The sequence below is a fragment of the Lepus europaeus genome, chromosome 16, assembly GCF_033115175.1.
Source record: "Lepus europaeus isolate LE1 chromosome 16, mLepTim1.pri, whole genome shotgun sequence".
In the NCBI taxonomy this organism is placed as follows: domain Eukaryota; kingdom Metazoa; phylum Chordata; class Mammalia; order Lagomorpha; family Leporidae; genus Lepus; species Lepus europaeus.
Window position 1 is genome coordinate 14,046,048 of NC_084842.1, and position 23,259 is coordinate 14,069,306.

At 39.7% G+C, this 23,259-nt stretch overlaps 1 protein-coding gene across 1 annotated transcript in view; it reads right to left on the minus strand.

The window, feature by feature from the left end:
- Positions 1 to 23,259, minus strand: part of TNKS (tankyrase) — a 216,159-nt gene that overhangs the window by 18,523 nt on the left and 174,377 nt on the right. Inside the window, exons 15-20 of the mRNA XM_062213699.1 lie at positions 22,113 to 22,278; positions 20,508 to 20,727; positions 20,112 to 20,221; positions 10,615 to 10,803; positions 5,797 to 6,034; positions 4,316 to 4,398 (exon numbers count right to left, since the gene is read on the minus strand). Of these exons, the coding sequence (XP_062069683.1) occupies positions 4,316 to 4,398; positions 5,797 to 6,034; positions 10,615 to 10,803; positions 20,112 to 20,221; positions 20,508 to 20,727; positions 22,113 to 22,278 (1,006 nt within the window). The remainder of the gene's footprint in view (positions 1 to 4,315; positions 4,399 to 5,796; positions 6,035 to 10,614; positions 10,804 to 20,111; positions 20,222 to 20,507; positions 20,728 to 22,112; positions 22,279 to 23,259) is intronic.

Consider the following 23,259-nt stretch of genomic DNA (forward strand, 5'->3'; position numbering starts at 1 on the left):
CTGTGTTCCGTGCCCTTGAGTGTGAACTAGACTCACTGGTACTCATTCTAACAAACCTAAGACTGCAGAAGTGAGGAGACACCACTTTTCATGCCAGGTGGTAAAAAGATGGTGGTTTCCGCCTGGAGTGCTCACTCTGCCGGCCTGCGCCCGGGGGGAGCCAGCTGCGATGCCGCAGTAGACAGAGACAGTGAGTCCCATTCCTGTGGTGTGTGGGCTCAGCGATGGTGACTGCATGCTGACTAGCAGGATCGCTCCCCTGTTGGCTTTGGTAAGGAATTATGACATATTAGGCCCAGATGGTAAGGAGTGGAGGACTCCAGTCCAACAAGCTGCAAGCTACTGACTCCTGCCCATGACTGTAAGCTTGGAATGGGATCAGTTCCCCAGTTGAGTATTTAAATGATTTACCAGCCCTGGTAGGCACCCTGACTGCAGCTTTGTGAGACTCAGAAGCAAAGGGCAAAACTAAACCATGCACAGACTCCTGACTCACAGATGTGTTGTTTTCAGCTGTTAAATTGATGACGATTTGTCAAGCAGCAACAGATAAATAACACATACCATATGGTCATTCCATGGGGACCTCTGTAAGGTGAGGGGTCAAGGTCAAGATGGGCTAACACTACGAGTGAAGTTGGAAGTGGCCCCCACTCTCGCCAAGTGAGAGCCTCCAGAGGAAACCATGGAGCTGGCAGACGGCGGGACTAACTGCATTGCATACCTGTGGCCTGAGGCATCTAACTACGCCATGCTCAGCTCCTGGACCCACAGAAACTGCAGGATACTCAATATTTATTTTAAGCCACCAAGTTTTGGGGTAATTTGTCACATAGCAGTGAATAAAAAATGCCTCTGGGCTACCTTGGCATTTATCTCATTTGATGCTTACTTATATAGCTATATAGAAAGAATAAATAAGAAAATACGTATTCAAGGAAAAAAGAAAATATTTATTAGGTTGAAATGAAGGAGACAAAGGATCGAAAGATATTAACATCTGAAATCTGAAAAGCAAAAAGGAATGGCACAATTTATAAACCTAAAATGGAATTTATATACATACATTTTGTAATTCCATCCATCCATTCACCATGCATCCTCTCATCCACCCAATATTTGTTGTTCAAAGCACCTTCTCTCTTCCCCACTCCACAAATATCTTCAACTATCATCACATATTACTGGTCAGATTTACAATGGGGAAATTCTAAGTTATGGAAAGGGTCATCAAATTTATTACTTCATAACTGAGTGTTAAATAAGTAACATTTACAGTTGAAATACAAATAAATCCGATTGCTTGAAGACTGGATGGGGCCCAAAGACAGGCAACCACAGTTCAATACGATGGATGGTAGTATCACTTGTCTGGGGAAGAGGAAGTGTAATAGAGAACACACATTAAATGCAAGAGTCAAAGCACTGGTCAAGAAAAGGCAAAAACAACATCAATGGAACCATTCATTCAGAATAAACCTACAGTGAAAGGAGAACAAGGAAACTGATGAAACCAGGACAAGCTTTCAGAGGACTGATGGGAAATCAGTAAAAAGAGAGAAATATGCCAGAGGCAGTCAGTAACTGAGGAATATACAATACAAAGTAAAAAAGAAAACATAAAATTATAATGCTCACTGACAAGAAGAGTGGACCCTGAAGTTATATGAAAATGTTTTAATAGTCATGAAATTATTTGTTTGAGTCAGGGCCTCTGGATTTTATGCGAAGACATGAGAGTATTGTGGATATGATTTGGGAAGAAGGGATATGGCTATAATATGGCTAGAGCAGATAATAATGCTTTTAAAACAGATTCAATATCTTCAGGGAGAGAAAAAGAAAAAAAAGTCTTAAATGTTTAAGATGTTCTCAGAAGGAATCTCCAAGCCAGAGTACAAATGGTAGGAAAAAGAAATTATCACATTCTCTAAAGTCCTCACCACCAGACAGAAGAAATCTGAAGCTCCACTAAAGCATATTCTCCAACCTTGTGCACACGGCACAGCAAGTGGACGACTGCACCCCACAGAGGAGGACCTGGATCTGAGACCCAATTCAGTTTTACTCCAGCTTCCCACTGATGTAAACCCTGGGAGGCGGTGATGATGTCTTAAAAGTGGGAGACCCCCCAGGGCCGGCACAGCAGGTGAAGCTGCCGCCTGCAGTACTGGCATCCCATGTGGGTGACGGTTCAAGACCTGGCTGGTTCACTTCCAACCAATTCTCTGCTTTGGTCTGGGAAAGCAATAGAGGACAGCCCAAATCCTTGGACCCCTGTACCCGCATGAGAGGCCTGGAGGAAGCTCCTGGCTCGTGGCTTTGGATCGGCTCAGCTCTAGCCATTGCAGCCATCTGGGGAGTGAATCAGCAGATGGAAGACCTCTCTCTCTCTCTCTCTGCCTCTGGCCCTCTGTAACTCTGCCTTTCAAATTAATAAATAAATATTAAAAAAAAGTGGGAGACCCAGAAGCAGCTCCTGCTCCTGGCTTCAGATTGGCCCAGCTCTGGCTGTTTTTGGCCATCTGGGGAATAAACCAATGGACAAAAGATCTTTCTCTCTCTCTCTCTCTCTGCCCCTCTCTTTGTAACTCTGCCTTTCAAATAAATAAATCTTTTTTTTTAAAGAAACTTAATTTTACTAAGAAAAAGAAAAAAATCTTACAATGTAACTGATCTGAAAAAGAAGAAAAAGATCTGAAAAAGAAGAAAAAGAACTGAGGTTTTTAGTTAACTCCAAATTGCTTATAGGCCTATAAAGAAACCAGAACAGGGAAGAAGGTCATGTATGGAATTTGGAAACTATGGCATATAGAACATAACTAAAAAATTTGATCCTAAAATATGGGAAGATTTGTGTTGGTGGGCAGGCAGTTGGAATGGTGAAGTTCATAAACTGACTAGGTCTTAAAACTGAAGGGCTGTATTGTACTGTAGTGCACTGAGTGGTGGCTCTCTAGAGGCTACGGTTCTAATCCCCAGAACCCACAAATATGACCTTATTGGAAAGAGATTTGGAAATGTTTTTCTAGATGTAATTAAGGATCCTGAGAAAGATTAGATAGGCTTATAAGGGTAGGTCCAAATTCACTGTGAGTGTCCCTATAAGAGATACAGAGAAGAGAATACAGATACAAAAAGAGAACACAATGTGAAGATAAAGCGGTTTGAAGGAACGTGGCTGCGAGCCGAGGAAACTGCCAGGAGTCAGAAGCTAGAGGCATGGAAGGCTTGTCCTTGGAGCCCTAGAGTTCCAGGAGGCACAGCCCTGCTGACATGTCCAGAATTTGAAGGTAACTTGTGGTAATTTGTCACCACCGCCTTATGAAAGTTAATATACTATATAGATTGGAGATGTGGTTTCAGTGGAAAGCAGGGTAAACATTAAATCTAAAACATACAAATTGATTATACTCAGGGTAGATTTTGGTACACTTAAAAGTTACAGTCATTCTATTACACCTGCCCCAGATTATAAGTGACCTTCCTTGGCTACAGGATAGACACAGATGTTAAAAGGGTGATTATAAGATCTCTAAACAGCTTCCTATTCTAAGATTATTTATATATATCAATAACAGGCAATTTAAACTCAGGAACTTATTATCATTCAACATTTAATGCTGATCATGATAATAAAACCATCCAATATTAAGTTAAAAATTGTTTATCCTATGCAAAGGTAGCATGATAAATAGGATTCTAATTCATAAATGCCCTAATGATGACTCCATAACTAATGATGGCATAGACTTTTACAGACATTAAAGCTGAAAATAGGATAGTCCATTTGAATGTATTGCCAATTTTTGGCTCAATACTAATTAGACTCTAATGGAATGACAACAACTTCATAAACGGACGATTTTAAAAATGTACAAATGGCTAAGTATTCGTTGTCCAAGATTTGCTGAATACTAAATATTTAATGAAAGAGTTTCTCATTGGTTATAAGGGGAAATCTAGTCACATCAGTAATGAAATGAACTGGATAAATGCCAACAGTTTTGGAAACAAAATAACTAAAAGCAATTTTGAAAGCATCCGTTTGAAGTGGTTTTATGGTTGAAGTTTGACGTATGACAAAATATATAAAGCCAGCTTACTTGTAAATATAAACCAAAATAACAAAGTCTCTCATTTTTTAGATAATTTTGGGATGAATTATAAAATATAAGACTCCCTGGCTTCTACAGAAACATGTTGTGGGTTACAAAATAGCTATTAAAAAAAAAGAAAAAAAAAAGAAATAATGAGTGACAATTCATAATTCTTAATGTTTAATTCAAAGACTCAAATATATACAGGGGCTTACCTGTTCTGTTTCAAAGATATCCCGAAGATGTTCAAGACCAAGGCTTTTTAGGAACTGGCTAATATTCATGTCAAGACCCGCAACTGAAACAGAAACATATTAAAGTTTCTCAGAAGCAATTTTATGAATACAAAGAAAATTTCAATTTCTTTTTTTTTTAAGATTTATTTATTTGAAAGTCAGAGTTACACAGATTGAGGAGAGGCAGAGAGAGAGAGAGAGAGAGAGAGAGAGGAACAGAGAGAGAGAGAGGAACAGAGAGAGAGAGAGAAAGAGAGAGAGAGGCCCCCCATCCAATGGATCACTCTTCAATTGGCTGCAATGGCTGGCAGGAGCTGCACCGATCTGAAGCCAGGAGCCAGGAGCCTCTTCCAGGTTTCCCACATGGGTGCAGGGGCCCAAGAACTTGGGCCATCTTCTACTGCCTTTTCAGGCCATAGCAGAGAGCTAGATTGGAAGTGGAGCAGCCAGGTCACGAACTGGCGCCCATATGGGATGCCAGTACCGCAGGCCAGGGCATTAACCCACTGTGCCACAGTGCTGGCCCTGGAAATTTCAATTTCTATTTAAAGTCATGGCTCTCTGACATCCTTGGCTGTGTAGTTGATTTTACACAGCATAATATAATCCAGACTGAAGACGAGGTCTGAGTAATCGTTTTTCACCTTTACAATAGTGTGAAAGTGATACACATTCAGTAGAAAGTGGACTTTGGAGTTTGAATGTTGGTGTGTTCCTGAACTAGTGATGTGTGGCCTGACCCTCTCTAGTGCTGCTGGGCAGCAGTGGCAGTCCCGCTGTCAGCCACAGGGTCATGAGGAAAAACAACCAGGGCTCTCCAGTGTGCGCGTTGCTGAGCTAGGCTGCTTGGTAGCTTAGGGGAGCTCAGCGCATTTTCAGCTTACGATATTTTCAACTTATGATGGGTGTATCAATTTGTAATCCCACAGTGAGTTGAGGAGCGTCTGCATATAAATTTAATTCAGACATTTCAAGTTACCCCTAAATTTGAGAAGTGAAAGTAGAGTGCTTTATCAAATCATGAGTATTTACATTAATTCTAATATTATAGTTAGGACTAGATTAATATTCTAGAATAATAATTATAGCATTATAATTGTTCTATTAGAACAAATATTTAATAATATAATTATAGAATGCTCTAATTAGCATAATTATAATTGAATGTTTTTAATGAATTAAAAAAGTCCCTCCTTAAGTGACCTCCCAGTTGTTTTTGGTGATTACATAGTTTAATAAGATACTATGGTTGGAAATGGAGGTACTAGAATATGCATACTAAGAATAATGCGGATGTTTAGAAACTTGTTAGTCTTCTATGAAGTATCTAAGGTGTCAGGTGTATGAAGTTACAGACAGGATGTGTCTAAATGAGGTGTTTAACAGCTACCAATAGAAAACAGTGAGTCTGTCCCACTGAAGAAAAGTATGAGCAAAGGAGAGTTCAAAGGTCTGCTCACCTTCTCCTTCCTTCCTTTCTGTACCAGCTGCACCGTCCCCTGCGTTCGAGGCTCCTCCTACTGCCAGCTCGGCTAAAGGGCCAGTGAGGTTATCAATGCTGCTAGCAGCAGACAGGCAGGAGGGGGTGGACGCTGGTGAGATCAAAGATGCACTCACTACAGTAGCCTGAGGTTTAAAACAGGTAGGTAAGGCCTCTGGGGGCATGGCATCTATCAGCAAAGCTCTGATATCGTCAGCCTGAAATCATAATTAAAATAGGACAAACACAAATTACTATATTTTAAAATGTTACATTTCCCACACTACAGACCACATATTTTGTGAAATTTTTTCTTTAATAAAAGGATTATTATTGCCTTGAGTTTTGGTCATTCCTCTTGCTTTCCTTCGCTTATTCACAGCTCCAAGAGACTCAGTAATTTCAGTAGATAGGACTGGAGAAACTATGTAATTCTAAGACATATTTCTTATTTTAGGACATTAATTCTCTCTTAGAATTTCCATATGTGCTTTTAAAAAATTATTTATTTATTTGAAAAGCAGAGTTAGAGAAAGAGAAGATCTTTCATCACTTGGTTCATTCCCCCAAATGGCTATAATGGCCAGGGCTGGGCCAGCCTGAATCTATGTTTGGGTCTCCTATATGGGTAGCAGTGTTACAAAACACTCAGGCCATCTTCTGCTCCCTTCTCAGGCAGACTAGCAGGGAGCTGGATTGGAAGTAGAGCTGGGACTCAAACGGGGGTCATATGGGATGCCAGTGTTGTAGGCAGCATGTTAACCACTAAGCCACAAAGCCAGCCCTACTCTTTTATTGCTTAAACAACTATAATAATCTTTGGTTATTTGGTGTATACTTAATGTACAATTAACATGTTTTAATTTTTATGTTTTTTTCTACATTTTTGAGTTATCGTTTTGGTTTTAAAAAAACTTATTTATTTGAAAGTCAGAGTGAGAGACGGAGAGACAGAGATCTTCCATCTGCTGACTTGCTTCTCAAATGGCCATAACAACAAGGTCTTTGGTCTGATGCAGACCAAAGCCAGGAGCCAGGAACCCAATCCTGGTCTCCTACATGGGTTAACAGGGGTCCAAGTACTTAGGCCATCCCCTGCTGCCTTCCTTGGTACATTAGCAGGAAGCTAGACTGGAAGCAGAGTAGCCAGCACTCAGATAGGGGATGCTGGCTTCACCTGCTGTGCCACAGTGCTGGCTCCTGGTAAAACTGAAGGGTTGACTACTTGGCTGGTTTATTCACAAGCTTCCCAGTTCACACATGTGAGGTGAAGGTGCTGTAAGAGTATGCAGGAGATCGTTTCCAAAGCCATTAGCTACTAATTCCTTCACAACGTAGTGCATGCCACTCCTCCACCTACAGGTGACATCGATTTCCCTCTCCATGAACCTGATTTGCCCTGTGAGTTGCTCTGACCAATAGAACATCAAGGATGTGATGCTCTGAGCCTTTTGAGAAAGGCTTTAAGAGGCTGGCAGTATCTACTTCTACTTTCTTAGAAGCCACGCTGTAAATAAGTGGGCTGGACTACTGAGTGGTGAGAGACACTATGAATTAGGGAGAAAATCTGCAAGATGAAAGGCTATCTTGGATGCTCCAGCCTCGGTTGATTTCCTATTGAAGAGAGCCATACAGACTGCAGAACTGCTCAGCCGAACCCAGTCAGCCTTAGAACTGAGAAATAAATGGTAGGTTAAGCTCCTCTCTATGTTTTTGGATGTTTTGTTTTGCAGCAAGAGAGCAATGATATGAAAATTGGTACCTGGAAGTGGAGTGCTGCTCTAACAAAAACCCAAGCTATGTGCCTTTGGCTGGTGCCTGAACCGTGGCATGGTGACTGTTCGTGGCGGCTGGCAGACAGATAGTGGCAATGGACAGCTGGAGAAAGGGACACTGATGCTCTGGAATGCCCTGGCACTTAAGGTACTGTGGAAGGTCAACAATGACCCTAATACACTTGTGGATTGGCTAACTCAACCGCACTGGCTTGTTCTATCTGGCCTTGAAAAAGCACAGGAGAGAAATGAACTAAGATAAGAACTGCTTAGTTCTCTTTAAGGACACATATTCATCCAAGATTTGCTAGGTTTGCAACTTCTGATTAGCAAGTTTCTCAAAGCTAGAAAAAGCTTCAGGCCCAAGATCAAATCTAGGTTGTCGATAATAAAACATGGCCTCAGAGTAAAAATCAATTCAGAGGTAGGCATGTATTACATAAGTCTTAAAAAGAGCTTTAGGGTGGGTAGTACCCTTAGAACTCTCTCAGCTAGATGAAAGAGACTGTAGGAGTCTTAGGGACATTGCCCCCTAGCTCCTTGGCTTGTAATCCAAATTAGAGGGGGACATGCCTTGAAGAGATCTGTGAGGCTGCCTTTGTCTGATGGAGAAGCAAATAACTTGATAAGAAACTCAAACATTTATAGAGGAGTGTACCAGTCTGGACTAGAAGGGACAGACTGATCAAAAGGAGGGAAGGCTCAATCAAGATGCCCAGCTTCCTGGGAGCAAGGAACAACAGGCTGAGCAAGCCATTTAACAGCCATAGACATGGGTCATTTCTTATGAAAACAGAAGGATGATTCAGAGGGCACAGCCAAGAGCTACAGAAAGCCTCCCCCTGGGGAGAGAAGCGGGCCTTATTCAAGGGCCAGTCCCTGATTTCAGAGTAGAAGGCGCTACCAACATAACAGGTGCCGGGTTCGATTTCTGAGCTGCTATGGATCAGTGTTGTGCATACAGCTTAAATGCAGGAGACACGTAAATAAGTCGTGCTCACCAGGAGGCTTGTGATAGATTACACATAGTCAAAATCTTTGCTCTTTTCCCTTCAAAGAAGTGGCGTCTATTTGCTTATCCCTCAAATATGGACTGACCTCACGACTTACTTTGTCTCACAGAATGTAGTGAAGTGCTAGCATGCCAGTTCCAGGCTTAGTCTTAAGAGAAATGGCAGCTTCTGTTTTCTCCCATGAAGAAATTCTAGCAAACCTACTAAATGGTGAGACACCACATGGAGTAGACAGGAGGTCTCATCTTTCTAGTGGTCTCTGCCAAGGACCAGGCATAGGAGTGAAGTGACCCTTACATTCCTGCTCCAGCCACAGCTGTGTACAACTGCATAGCTGACCTCAAGTGAGCTTCCTAGCCAATATAGAGAACCATGAGAAATAATAAGTCATTATTAAGCCACTGTTCTGAAAGTTTGTTACTCAGCAGCAGATTTCTAGCTTAAAAATTAGAAGTTATTGTAACTCCCTATTTTCCAAAAGTTCAGGGAAGATGATTCAGTATTTAATGTTGCAGTTATGATATTTAACCCACAAACATTTCATTCTTGGTTTTGAAACATTTTTTAAAAAATTTATTTTCATTTTATTTGAAGGAAAGACACACACACAGACATACAGAAAGAGAGGATCTTCCATCTGTTGGTTCACTCTCCAAATGCCCACAACAGGTAGGGCTGGGCCAGGCCAAAATCAGGAGACTGGAACTCAATCCAGGACTCACACATGGTAGGCAGGAACTCAATTACTTAGGCAGTCACTTACTATTTCCTAGGGCACACAGTAGCAGGTAGGTGGAATCAGAAGCAGAGCTGGAACTTGAGGCCAGCCACTTTGATATGGGATTTGGGTGTCCCAAGTACTATCTTAATCACTATCTCAAATGTTAACTCTAGGGGCCGGCACTGCAGCACAGCAGGTTAAAGCCCCAACCTGCAGTGCTAGCATCCCATATGGGCACCGGTTCGAGTCCTGGCTGCTCTACTTCCCATCCAACTCTCTGCTATGGCCTGGGAAAGCAGAGAGGATGGCTCAAGTCCTTGGGTCCCCGCACCCTCGTGGGAGGCCTGGAAGAAGCTTTTGGCTCCTGGCTTCAGATCGGCTCAGCTCCAGCTGTGGAGTGAACCAGCAGATGGGAGACCTCTCTCTCTTTCTGACTCTACCTCTCTCTGTAACTCTTTCAAATAAATAAAATAAATAAATAAAACGAATCTTTAAAAAATGTTAACTAGTATTGGGAAATACTTCTATATTAATCAACTTTTATATCTTCATAGAATAATATACTGCTGACTTAATTTTCTTTGGCCATCTCATAGGCTTGTGTAACTTGTCATGAACATTCAGTTGCTCTACAACTACATGCCAAATACAGAAGGTGCAAGACATTTTACTAAATGTAATTCTTTGAGAAGATACTCTAGAAATGTGCTTTCCTAAGATTCATGTTTTTCCATTCAAGCTAAGTGTGGTACAAAAAGCTTACTGTTTAGTTTGTCTTAACAGTTTTAAATTGCATATATTTAAACATTTTTAATTAAATTTTTTAAAATGTATTTGAGAAGGAGAGACAGACACACAAAAGACAGCCAAGGAGAGCTCCCACCTGCTGGTTCATTCTTCAAAAGCCTACAACAGCTGGGGCTGTGCCAGGCTAAAGCTAAGAGCTGGGAACTCAATTCAGGTCTCCCACATGAATGACAGGGACCCAGGTATTTGAGCCATCATCTGCTGCCACCCAGTATGCACATCAGCAGAAAGCTAGAATCAGGAGTAGACCTGGGACTCAAACCTAGCAGGCATCCCAACCAAGGTTTTAAACACTGTGCCAAAGACCCATCCCTTAAGTTATATTTTAATACAAAAAAGTGTGAACTTAAAAAAATTTCAGAAAGAATTCTCTTCCTATTCTAAGCAAAATAAGCATTACTAATGGTAAACTTATTAAGCCCTAGAACTTAACCCTTTGAAAGTACAATGAACAACACTGAGTACTTGAACTGAGAACTTACTGTTGCCAGATCTAAAGGCGTCTGGCCCTCTTGGTTCTTCATGGTTGGATCTGCACCGTGTGCTAGGAGTAGGGCACACAACTGTGTCCTTCCTTTTTGGGCTGCTTCGTGAAGAGGAGTAAATGCCCACTTGTCTGTTGCATTTACACAGGTATTATATTTGATCAGTAATGCTGCTATGTCGACATGCTGAAGCAAAACAAGAGAATGCACAGCGAGATCGTTAGGGAAGCTCCATCAAGTACACTTGCTTTTACTGTAGTTTCATCTGTAATGTTTGTTCTAGGGGGAAAATACATTCTTCTCCCTGTATAATGGACTCCATCCTTTCTTGCCTCTTCCAAAATCTCAATTCCACAATCATGCTTTTATCCTGTAACTCTTAATGGGCTTTTTTTTTTTTTTTTTTTTTTTAAGAATTCAGCCTTCTAACGTATCAGGTCTATCTTAAAAACAAATATATCTTTTAAAAGCTTTATTTACTTGAAAGGCAGTTACAGAAAGAGAGGGAGAGAGAGAGATCTTCTATCTACTGGTTCATTCCCCAAATGGCCACAATGGGAGCTGGTCTGGTCTGAAGCCAGTAGCCAGTAGCCAGGAGCTTCTTCTGGGTCTCCCATATGGGTGCAGGAGCTCAAGCACTTGGGCTATCTTACATTGCTTTCCCAGGCACATTAGCAGGGAGCTGGATTTGAAGTGGAACAGCTGGGACTTAAATCATCTTCCCTATGGAAAGATGGCATCATCACAGGTGGCAGCTTTACCTGCTGTGCCACAATGCTGGCCCTTAGAAAAAAGATGAGTTTACTCCAAAAGTTAATGGAAAACTGGAGTTAAAAGATGTTTATTTTGGTGCAAAATTTTGAAATCCATGCATTTTCCATGGAATTTTTGAAGACTCCTCATATATAAAATGAATTAGTATTTGACCCTAGACCCTCTGCTCATGATCAAATCCACCTGTCAAACTTTTCAAATGTGCATTCTGTACCCACACACTTCTCTTCTCATTTCTCTCCACATCTACTGCAATCTGATCTATTTACTGAAACACTCATCTCAAGGATTTTCAATGTTTCTTTTCTTCAGCTTCTAGGAAACTAACAAAACAACATTTTACAAAAAAAAATTAGTCTGTCATGACCAAAAGGATTTAAGTGTAGAGGAAATGTTAGCAGAAGACACAGTAGTAACTCGGGCATGAGATGATGAGACTTTGAACTATCATGGTTATGGCAGAATGGAAAAGAGGGCTAAATTTGAGAAATCTGCAAAGGAACAAAAAAAATTTGGGGTTAGAAAGACAAACTCACTCCATATGAGGAAAGAATAATAAAAATAAAAGATGACAAAATTGGGGGTGGGACTGGTGTCCAGAAGATGAAAAAAACAGAGGTGGAACTATTAATAGAAAATGAATAGCAAAAGTTAAGTAGGAACGAAATGATAGAAGGATAAGGTTCACTTTTGAAGTAAAGCATTAAAACAGTGATGTTCTGTAAATGGTTTGACAGAAAAGGCTGGAGCACAGATAGAGGCCATCAATTATTCACTCCCTTATACTCCCAGAGACACCCAGCTACTAAACATTTGCTGAGTGTCTACCAAAGGCCTGGCATTGGGAGCAGGAGCTCTAGGGAGATTACAAACTGGAATATTAAATTAACGGTTGCAGTCACTTAATAAATGAGCTCATTGAGAAAAGAATACAGAGGGATAATTACAGAAAGATAAAGCTGTGAGAGCAGTATTTTGGAAAAAGTAAAAGAGTCCTCAGAGGGGGCTAAAAGAGAGACATAATGGTAGAACTATAAAGGTGCAGAATGTTGAAAGCCAATGTAGAAGAAAATTCAAAGAAAAACGGGTTCTCTCACTGGCAGCTCTACAGAGCAAAAACTGATTATACACAGGTAATACTGATTCAACAACTAGGCTTTAAAGATTTGTAAAAATAACTTGTATATGTTTATCAACACATTTGCAGATGGTAGGTACCACTAACGAATTCCTGAGATCTCATCCAAGCCCAATAGTCTATAATTTTGTAAGAATGGCATAAGTTGTATTTCTTATGGATATATTTCCTAGTATGTCTTGGTCATTTTGGATAATTAACTCAGAAGCACATTATCTGTGAAGAATACATTTCTAACTCATGCTGTTGCTCAACTACAAGCAGTCATCTCTTGGCATCTACTAGGGATACCAAAATCCACAGATGCTCTAGTCTCCTTTATAAAACGGCATATCTGCATCTAAGCTCTGCACAGCTTCTGTTTATTCTAAATTATAATTCATAATGCAATGCAATGACTCTGCAGGTGCTACATTGTGCCATTTAGAGGATAATACAGGTCTGCACATGTTCTATATAGATGCAATCTTTCCCCCACCTTTTCCAGTGTGGTTGCTTCAATCAGCAGATATGGAACCCATGGACAAAAAGGCACAACTGTGCTAGGCTATTTTTATGTTTTATTTATTTATTTATTTATTTATTCATCTACTCAAAAGGTGAGGGTGGGAGAGGGGAAAGGAAAAGCAAAAGAAAAAAGGGAAAAAAGAAAAGAGTGAGAGTGGATCTTTCACCGACTGGTTTATTCTACAAGTGCTTACAACAGCCAGAGCTGTGCTGGGCTGAAGCCAGGAGCCTGGAATTCCATCTGGCTCTCCTATATGGGCGGCAGGAATCCAAGCATTTGGGCCATCATCTAGGCCCTCCCAGGATGCATTAGCAGAAAGCTGAATCTAAAGTGGAGTAGCCAGGACTGGAACTGGATTCTGATATGGGACGTGCACACCGCAAGCAGTGTTTTGATCTGACGTGCCACAATGCCCATCCTATCAAGTTTTTTGAAGTGGACGTGTATGAGAAGGGGAAGAGAGGGGGAAGGTGAAGAAAGATCCCAAGGTGGGATTAAAGGAAAGACCACCCCCCACAAGATAGGATTTAAGGTATGCCACTTCACATCTTCCTTAAGACACAGTCTTTGCTTTCCTGAAGACATTCACTTCAAAAAGAACAGGCACTTTTTCTGAGTTAGTATTGAAGCTTTTTATAGACCACAAATATTTCTGAATTTTAGAAAAGTGAAGAAAAATCATCTTAAAAGAAAAAGAACAAATGAATGAACTCCTAAGGAAAGCTTCTACATCTGTTCTGATGATATAAAGTCAAAAAAAGAAAAAAAAAGCAGTAGCATACTCAGATAAGGCTTCTGAGAACATGCAAGTTCTGATGATCCACTTGGGATTACGAAACCAGCATAAAATTGATTCTGATCCTTAATTATTTTTAGGATTTCTAACATAAAATATGAAAACAGAGGTACCATCTGTGGCATTATCAAACTCATTTAAAACCTACCAACACCCCTTATTTAAAAGATATATTTTGGAAAAAGAATAATTTTGTTAGCCCAAAAGCATGGAATAATTTCAAGCTTCTCTCTAGTGAGGTTATATGCTATTTAAATTATACTTTTGATGACTAATTTTATTCTACTCCCATGTTTATTGGCAGAACAATATAACTTGGTAGAGTAATCTTCACAGTCTTCCAAAATTAGATAGTCCTAGAGAAATTATGTGGTTTTTTGACATGTGTGTGTATAAAATGAACTATGTATCTGGTAGGTACTATTAAACTTTCTTTATACTGAATTTATAGTTCATGCCTAGAGAAACCAATTATATGTCAGTTAAATTTGCTGAAAAATGTCTGAAAGAGCAATGAACAGGAGGAAGTATATGACTACCCAAGTAGACCACAAACAAAATTCTTAAGCTGTTTAATTCTTTTAAACAGCTAAACCACTAGGAGAAGACATAACTGAAATTTAAGGCTGACCAATCCAATAAATAAGTAGCAGTCCTGCTATTCTCTTCAATTTGTAAGAGGATTGGATTGAACTAAAAGGTCTAGAAAAGGACTTGAACTTGGTGGAATGCTTCCAGGAGAAAGAGTCAATTTCATATGGTTTCAGGGTCTAACTGCAACACAACATGTCATAGATGAAAAATCCAACATGGAAACGTTAGGAAGGTGGGAAATAGGGAGAAGAGAAATGTGCCCAGGCTCTGGCGACAGCCATTTAATCATACAAAGGCTTTTTATTACAATGATGTCATGAAATCCTCCGAAGATATATTTTAGAGAGAAGACAATAGGAAATGGAAAAAGTGGAGAAAGAAAACTAATTGGCTAAATGATTTACTCTTACGAGAAAACAACATTATATGCTTTGTGCTAATAAATAAATGCTTTATATTTATGGAAGAGAAGAAAAATTAACTGTCTTGCATAAACATACATTCAAAAATAATACAAGACATTGCACTGTAAAGAACACTAAACACAATAAGGTATAAAATGTTAATGTAAGTTCTCATGAAACTTGCAACTTTTATTTGAACTTCTTAAAGCTATGTATTCATTTCTGTATTTGGAAAAACTGAGATGGCAAGTGTTTTTTATATTAAAAAAGGCCCAAAGAAATACAGAGAATAGACTGAAGCACTCTAGAGGAAAAATTACCAATAAATAAATAAACACAAGAAGTAAACAGGTTTTTTTTTTTGAAATTCACAGACACCGTATTATTATTATTTTAAAATTTATTTTCAACTACTTGAAAGGCAGAGGGAGAATGGGAGCCAGAGAGATATCTTGCATCTACTGGTTCACTTCCCAAATGCCTGCAACAGCCAGGGCTGGGCTGGGCCGAGGCTAGCAGTTGGAAACAACATCAAGGTCTTCCGTTACGTGACAGGGGCCCAGCACTGCCTCCTAGGGTGTATTGGCAAGAAACTGAATCAAAAGCAGAGTAGCCAGGACTCAAACTGGCACTCCCATATGGGATGTGGGTGTCATAAGCGGTGGCTTAACCTGCTCAGCCACAATGCTCCTCGCCCTCTTATTATTTTCTCTCTAGTCAATTAACCTGTGCTGACTTAATACTGATTTTGAGCTGGCCAAATACATAGATCATTCCTAAGGCTGTGAGATGTAAGAGTGGTACCCAGTTCTTACTCTGATTGTGGCAAGTGAGTTACAGTATTACACTGGATTTTCATAGTGCCTTAGCTTAGAGAGTACATTTTCCATATGCATGGTCTTATTTCATCGTTACAGTAACCCTGTAAAGAAGTTCTTAGCATCCAGCTTTTACTAGTGACAAAGCTGGAGGTCAGAAGACTACTGGGTTACTGAGCACAGGAGTAAAGACTACTTTCCAGATGCTCCAATCCCAAGTACAGTTCTTTCCATTACACTGCAGATACATGCAAGGTCATGCTGGACTAAAACACAAGAGACATTTTCCTGACAAGATCAAAGTGGGAAAGAGTAGGAGAAAGCATTTAAGTAGGGAGCATTATTCTTAAAATTATTCTACAGATTGCTTCTGTTATCTACTCAAGATGAACTGCTACAAAAAATCTATTCCACAAAGCTATTACTTCAGAGCAAGTGTAAAATACACAGGATGCGGCCAGGCCACTCCATGTGGACTGGAGCCCTACGATGTCATTAGAACGTCCAGGTGAGGTAGGTATGTGGCAAGAACAAAGAGGAACTTTTGAAAGATACACAAATTTGGCCAGCACCATGGCTCACTAGGCTAATCCTCCGCCTGCGGCGCCGGCACCCCAGGTTCTAGTCCCGGTTGGGGCGCTGGATTCTGTCCCGGTTACTCCTCTTCCAGGCCAGCTCTCTGCTGTGGCCCCGGGAGTGCAGTGGAGGATGGCCTAAGTGCTTGGGCCCTGCACCCGCAAGGGAGACCAGGAGGAAGCACCTGGCTCCTGGCTTTGGATCGGCGCAGCACGCTGGCCGCAGCGGCCATTTAGGGGGTGAGCCAACGGAAGGAAGACCTTTCTCTATGTCTGTCTCTCTCACTGCCTAACTCTGCCAGTCAAAAAAGAAAGAAAGATACACAAATTTATATACCTCCAGATCACAAAAAAGTTTTATTTTCCCTTTATATAAAATGGTTATATCTGTCCTTTGTGTGTCCATAAGTTGAAGGAAGACCAAGCAGCTTTTTACATTTTTATACAGGATTGTGGTAACATTAGTCCTCATTTTAAGGCACTTCACTGAAATCGAGAGCAGCTGATCTGATATGGGCATTGATAGCCCAAAACACGATTATAAGTGGCATTAACTAGGATTACTTTATAGGGCCAAGATTCTCAGTGGGGAGGATGACCTCACTGCCAATCAACAACCAGTGAGTCATGAGAGCGATTCATCAGGGGGAGAGGCTGCACACATGAAAAAAATGGCAATGGAAAAAAAAATAAGTAAATTTTATTTATAAAATAAATAAATCACCAAAATAAAGGTGTTGGTGGATAACAGTGCATAGCTATTGAGCTGCTTGAGTTTTGAACTTACACGTTTAGTACGTGGAGGTTTTTAGTCACTCAGATAATCCACCCACACAATGAGGTAAAAATGCCTGCTCATTTGAGTTTTCAGAACAAGATGGACTCACCCAGGTGGAACCAAAACCTCTACAGCCTGGAGAATTTTCTGTTCATTTTCACCTCAGTAAGCTACCTTCACTTACAAATAGCTAAGCAGTGGGGGTTTGATAACACAAAAAGAGGTGAGAAGAATTCATCGGCTCTCACTTGGAGATAGAAACGAAGAGTCAGTCCGAGCTGTGAAGAACGGCAGAATCAGTTTACGAGAACAGAACAGTGGTCACCTGCCAGAAGACTGACTATATTACACCTCTCTTCAGCCAGTGACAAGACAGTCTCCAGGGAGCATGATATAAAACAAGGTCGATGTGCAGGCTCCATTAGATTTTAGCCACCACTTTCATTAATTCTATTCCTCTCACTCAGATTGCCAAATGACACAAATGTAGAATAAGAAACATCTCAACCCTTTTCCTATTAGAAGGATGGGAAATGGTGACTTTATAAATTTAGTATTACTTATTTTATCCTGGGGACAGTCAGGAAGCCTGTGAGAGGAGAGGACTGATGGACCGGTACTTCCCTACATCCACAACATGGGGTCAATTGTAGTCTAGAAAGCTGCTGGTATCACAGAAGCTTTATTAGATGACGTCACCACTATGATTCTATTGCCACCATCTATCCTTACTCATTGGAGATTTACACAGAAGATAAAAGACATTTAAGATCCTATAAGAGTTTTATAAACTCTTGACTGAAGCTTAGCAAAGGGATGATTAGAATATAACAAGGCAAGGGTGGGGAAAGTCAGCCATGGGCCGTACATGACTCTGCCAAGGCAACCACAGGCAAGACTCAAAATTCACAAAGTCTATAGCAGTCTAATTTTTAAGTTGATAATTTTGTATGAGCCACGAATGATGCTATAAATATTCAAATGGCCCTTGGCAGAAAAAAGTTTTCTTAACTCAGCAATATATAGAGAGCTCATGCTAAGAAGTTTAGTCTGCAAATGATATACATGTGTAATTATAACTTCAGGGTAAAAACTATATATAACATACAGGGACACTTCATAAAGTTCATGATAAGTGGAATTAAAAGATAAGCTTATTTTGGCACAAAAAATTTTGAAATCCATGCACAGATTTCTTATAATATGTATTTCCATGAACTTTTCTTTCGAAGATTTGTTTATCTGAAAGGCAGAGAGAGAGAGAAGTGGAGACAGAGAGAGAGATCTTTGATCTGCTGCTTTACTCCTCAATGGGCACAACGGTCAGAGCTGGGCTGGGCTGAAGCTAGGAGCCCAGAACTCCATCTAGGTCTCCCACATGGGTGGCAAGGGCCCATGTACCTTGGCCATCTGCTGCTGCTTTCCCAGGTGCATTAGAAGGGAGCTGGATTGGAAGTGGAGCAGCTGGGACTGCACTCCTAAGGGATGCTGGAATTGCAAGTGGCAGCTTAACTTGCTGTGCCACAGTGCTGGCCCCCTCCAAGAATTTTTGAGAGACCTCTCATATATGCAGTTAGCAGCAAATATTTAGCATATGAGATCTTCAGTAGAAATGTCTGTTGTACACTAGAACTGAGAATGTTATGCAAAGAAAGATCAAAGGGAAATTCTAACAATCTCTGGAAAGATAATTGTAGTTTCAAAAGGACTTCGGTACCAATAATATATTTATTAAATATTATAACTTCCTATTAATTTATAATTACTCTTGGAAGTATAATTTTCTTTCTTGTTTCTCCAATTTAAAACTGGATTGTTTGCTTTCCTTACAAGTATTCTCACTCAGATTCGTCATTTTCCTGAAGTCTGAGCACTGGCTTTTGTGAAACTGGCCTGAAAAGATGAGGACATTCTCTTTGTGAAGAGAGCAAAAGGCAGAATATGGAGATCAAGGTGCTTAGTTTGGTTTTTATTTATAGCTTGTCAGGCTTTTGCAAATCTAGAAACCGTGCTCATCAATAGTGATTCCAACCATGAGGACATCTGGTGCGTACAATCTGGCCTCTGGGGATTTTTACAGTCAAATAGGGATTAAAAGGATGAACATACAAGCACAGAGCATCTGCCTTATTTCTACTGTCATGAGTCATCAGGCCTGGGTAGGCGTTGGTTACTTCTAGTCAGTCAGTTCTGACAAATGGTATCAAGATATAGCAATACACTTCTTCTTACAGATGATGGTTAGCTTTAGTGTTAGACAGAATGTCTCTGAAGTTCCATGGTGGGGTTTTAGCTAGTCATCTGAATTCTATGAAACTATATATACCAATTACTCGGCCAACTTATTTGAATATTTTAAAGATGCTGATGACATACATAAGGCACCATGATGCCCATGCCTATATAACAGGCTTCTGGGCCTGCTGGTTTCTAAAATCTACTTGGGGTAGAGTTGAAATATATTACACATGGCCGGCGCCGCGGCTCACTAGGCTAATCCTCCGCCTTGCAGCGCCGGCACACCGGGTTCTAGTCCCGGTCGGGGCACCGATCCTGTCCCGGTTGCCCCGCTTCCAGGCCAGCTCTCTGCTGTGGCCAGGGAGTGCAGTGGAGGATGACCCAAGTGCTTGGGCCCTGCACCCCATGGGAGACTAGGAGAAGCACCTGGCTCCTGCCATCGGAACAGCGCGGTGCGCCGGCCGTAGCGCGCTACCGTGGCGGCCATTGGAGGGTGAACCAACAGCAAAAGGAAGACCTTTCTCTCTGTCTCTCTCTCACTGTCCACTCTGCCTGTCAAAAATAAAAAAAAAAGTTAAAAAAAAAAGAAATATATTACACATGTCCATAAATATTAACTGAGCACCTACTACACAGCTATTATTATGCTAGATAACGTGGATAGATCAAAACTCTGTGAGAGGCATCATGATTGGCTAAAATATAGCTAAGCTTAATGGAGAAGGCAAGATGAAAACTCTGAATAGGAGAATAAAATTGTGGCAGATTAAGTTGCCGGTTAGATATTTATTTGCTTACTGCATACATTTAATAGAGTAGGAAAGGTGAGAGTTAAGGGAAGCTTTCTAGATTCTTACTTTAGCGTGCTTACCCCGTAAGATGCTGCATTATGAAGAGGAATTAAACCGCCTTTGTCCTGGGCATTAACATCTGCTCCATGTTCTAGAAGATATTCAGCTACTTCCAGGTTATTATAGCCTGCTATTAGAGTGAAAAAAGATAAACACAACAGATTAATGGGAAAGAATATATGTATATAAGTAATATACATCAGAAAAAGTTCCCGTTTGAGCACTTTTTGCTTCAAAAGATAATACTATTATCCGAGAATTGAGAGCATTCACAGTAAGAAATACACAAAAGTATGTCAATTGAAAGCGTGTTTCTACGTGGTGCCCTATGCGATGCTCAGCACTGTTTCTTGTTGTTGCCTGCTTGTTTCATGCCTTGGTGAGCTGCTGTAGGTCTTTAAGGGAGGAACACCTACCTGCCAGGTGCAGCGGCGTCGAGTTCCTGCCCTGGGTGTCCCTGCAGTTGATGTTCTCCGCGGTGCACAGCTTCTGCACTCTGGCCAGGCAGCCCTTCTTGGCAGCATCCAGTAAGGCAGCGTCTCCTCTCAGCAAGTCCTGAATATCTGTGTCTCCTTCTTTCACCAAGTCTAAGGGCGTGTTTCCATCTCTGTTCTTTTTAGTTGGATCTGCTCCATGCTACAAAAAAAAAAAAAAAGAAAGAAAGAAAAATGGGGTTTGCGTTCTGTGTAATGTCTTTGCATTGGCAGATGATAGGCAGGTATATACATATTTACCTATTTTATTTCTATTTTATTTAACTTACTCTACTTCTGCTCATTTGAAGAATGTTATCTGTTACATATGCATTTTGAAAAAAAAAAAAAAAGAGGTACTATCTTGTTTACTGTCACAAATTCTCCACCTGGCAATACACTGGATCAGCTCTCCATTATTCAGTCAAAGGCTGAGGGCCAGTGGTGCTAGTGAAATGAGGAGGCTGGAGAGTGATTCCACTCCTTACACAAGGTACTTTGTCTCAGACTCCAAGTTGTCTCTGGAAACCTTTCCTTCTTTCAAGAATGGCCAGGACAGTAATTTTGACCACAGTTAAATTATAAAAGGATACTGAGTGGATATAATGAAAAACAGAAGAAAAAGGTTTGGTAATATTTTTCATATGAAGTCACAAAATTAGGTACAAATGAATAAAAAAAATCTTGATTTAAAAAGTTTAAATATCCATACCTGTGAAATAAGGTAAATCAATGTCAAGAACTTTTATTATAGCTCTCATATAGACTGCTATTGGCCCACTGTAACAACTAGGAATAAACCAAGGTAGACAATGGATTCACAATCACCTGGAAGCTATTTCTCACCAACCAGTGATAATAAAAATTAGTACAAAATCATGTTTTTTGTAAGACTCTTAAGAATAAGTATTTGAGCCCATAAAAAGGCAGAAGAATTTTTTTATAGCTAACCAGAAGAGTTTTTTTCTCTAGTTTAAGAAGCAAAAAAGACATAAAAACCAGTGTTGAGTCATTTTTTATATCATTTAATTTAAAAAAAAAAAAACATGAAATTACTGGTACTCTCATATAACTACTAGTTTCTACTGTTTTAGGTATTTCTCAAAAACCTATATCAACAACTTTATTTAGAAGTTACCTTATATTCTAATTAGAACCTGCTAGTAAAATATATGTTTAAATAATAATTAATGATGAGGAATGAGTTAATAATAATAAAATAGCCAGTAAGAAGAAATAAATCAACTTGACTGAAAAACCTGTTGCTCCCTTTATCGATTTTTTTTCAGATTTTAAAACTGTAAGTATTAAGATAATACTTAATACACACAAATTAATCCAACCCTATTCCAAAACCTAATCAGTTCAGAAAGGTACTGGCACTCCTCACAGCTATGTAAGTATATCACACTTAACCATGCCTCTAAAATGGAATATGGAAGAAATTTCTACAATAGTCACTTACAAAATATTCCCATTTAATTTCAAGTAATAGCCCAACATACATAGAATTGTCTTATATTTTATAACTTTGTTTAAACTACATACTTTCAAGAGGAGCTTGCAGATCTCATACTTCCCTTTAGCTGCTGCTTCATGAAGGGGGGTAAACTTCCAGAGGTCCGCCACATTGACAGAAGCCCCGTGTCTCACTAAGAGCTCAGCCACCTCATAGTGTCCGTATGAACAGGCATTATGAAGAGGCACCAAGCCGCTACACAAAAGAAAATTATTTTAAAGTCACAAAGCAAATATCTGTGTTAAAATGGTTCTTTATAATCAAATAATGCATTTTTATTGCATATATTAAACATCCATTCAAAAAGAAATAATTCTCATTTAGTCTTTCAGATACAATCATTTACTTGTAAATAACTTAAAATTCATATTTTCACCTTGACAATAGAAAGTCCAACACTACAAAGTGATTTCAGGGTTAATTAATCAATAATCTAGTTTTATTTCCTCTCAGATTTTCTTCCATTTTTAGGTTTTCCTAATGAAAATTATAACCTTATAAAATATACAATGCAATCCATCTTCTTGATCTACCTTTTATATTTTAATTTGTAATGACTCAGTGGTTTCTATGCGTAGGGTTATATCCAGGTGCCAAGCAATGAAAACTGACAACCCAAGTGATGGAGAAAGTATTCAGAGAGGAAACGAATGATGTCGATTATAAACTCTAGTCAGAAAAGAAAATCTCATTGCCTCAATTCACTCATATGGGCCAGCTATTCTGCGGTGACTGCACATTCTGATTAAAAGGCACACTGGCATTCTAAAACGGCAAAGATGCCCCCATACAGAAGTGTGCATAAAAAGAGTAAGTTTAAGTTGAATTTAAGACATGGCAAAAACAGGTGTCAAGTATCTTTTTATTTAGAAATCTGTACTCTGTTTAAAAAACATTTTTCCAATGAAATATCCTAATAGGCAAAAGAAACAAATGTTTTTTGCTCTCCAATGCACAACTCTTTGAAATAATTAGTGATATTATTATTGAATATTAAGGTCTGGTATATTCACTGAAAAAGATAAAGAAATACATAATCAGTAACTGAAGCTTAAAGTATACAGGTTAATTCTACACAGTTTAATTCATTCTGCTATATAATTATACATAAAGGTGTTGGCTGGTTTTGAGAGGATATAAAATTAATTCAGAATATGGAAACTCATTTCAGCTAAA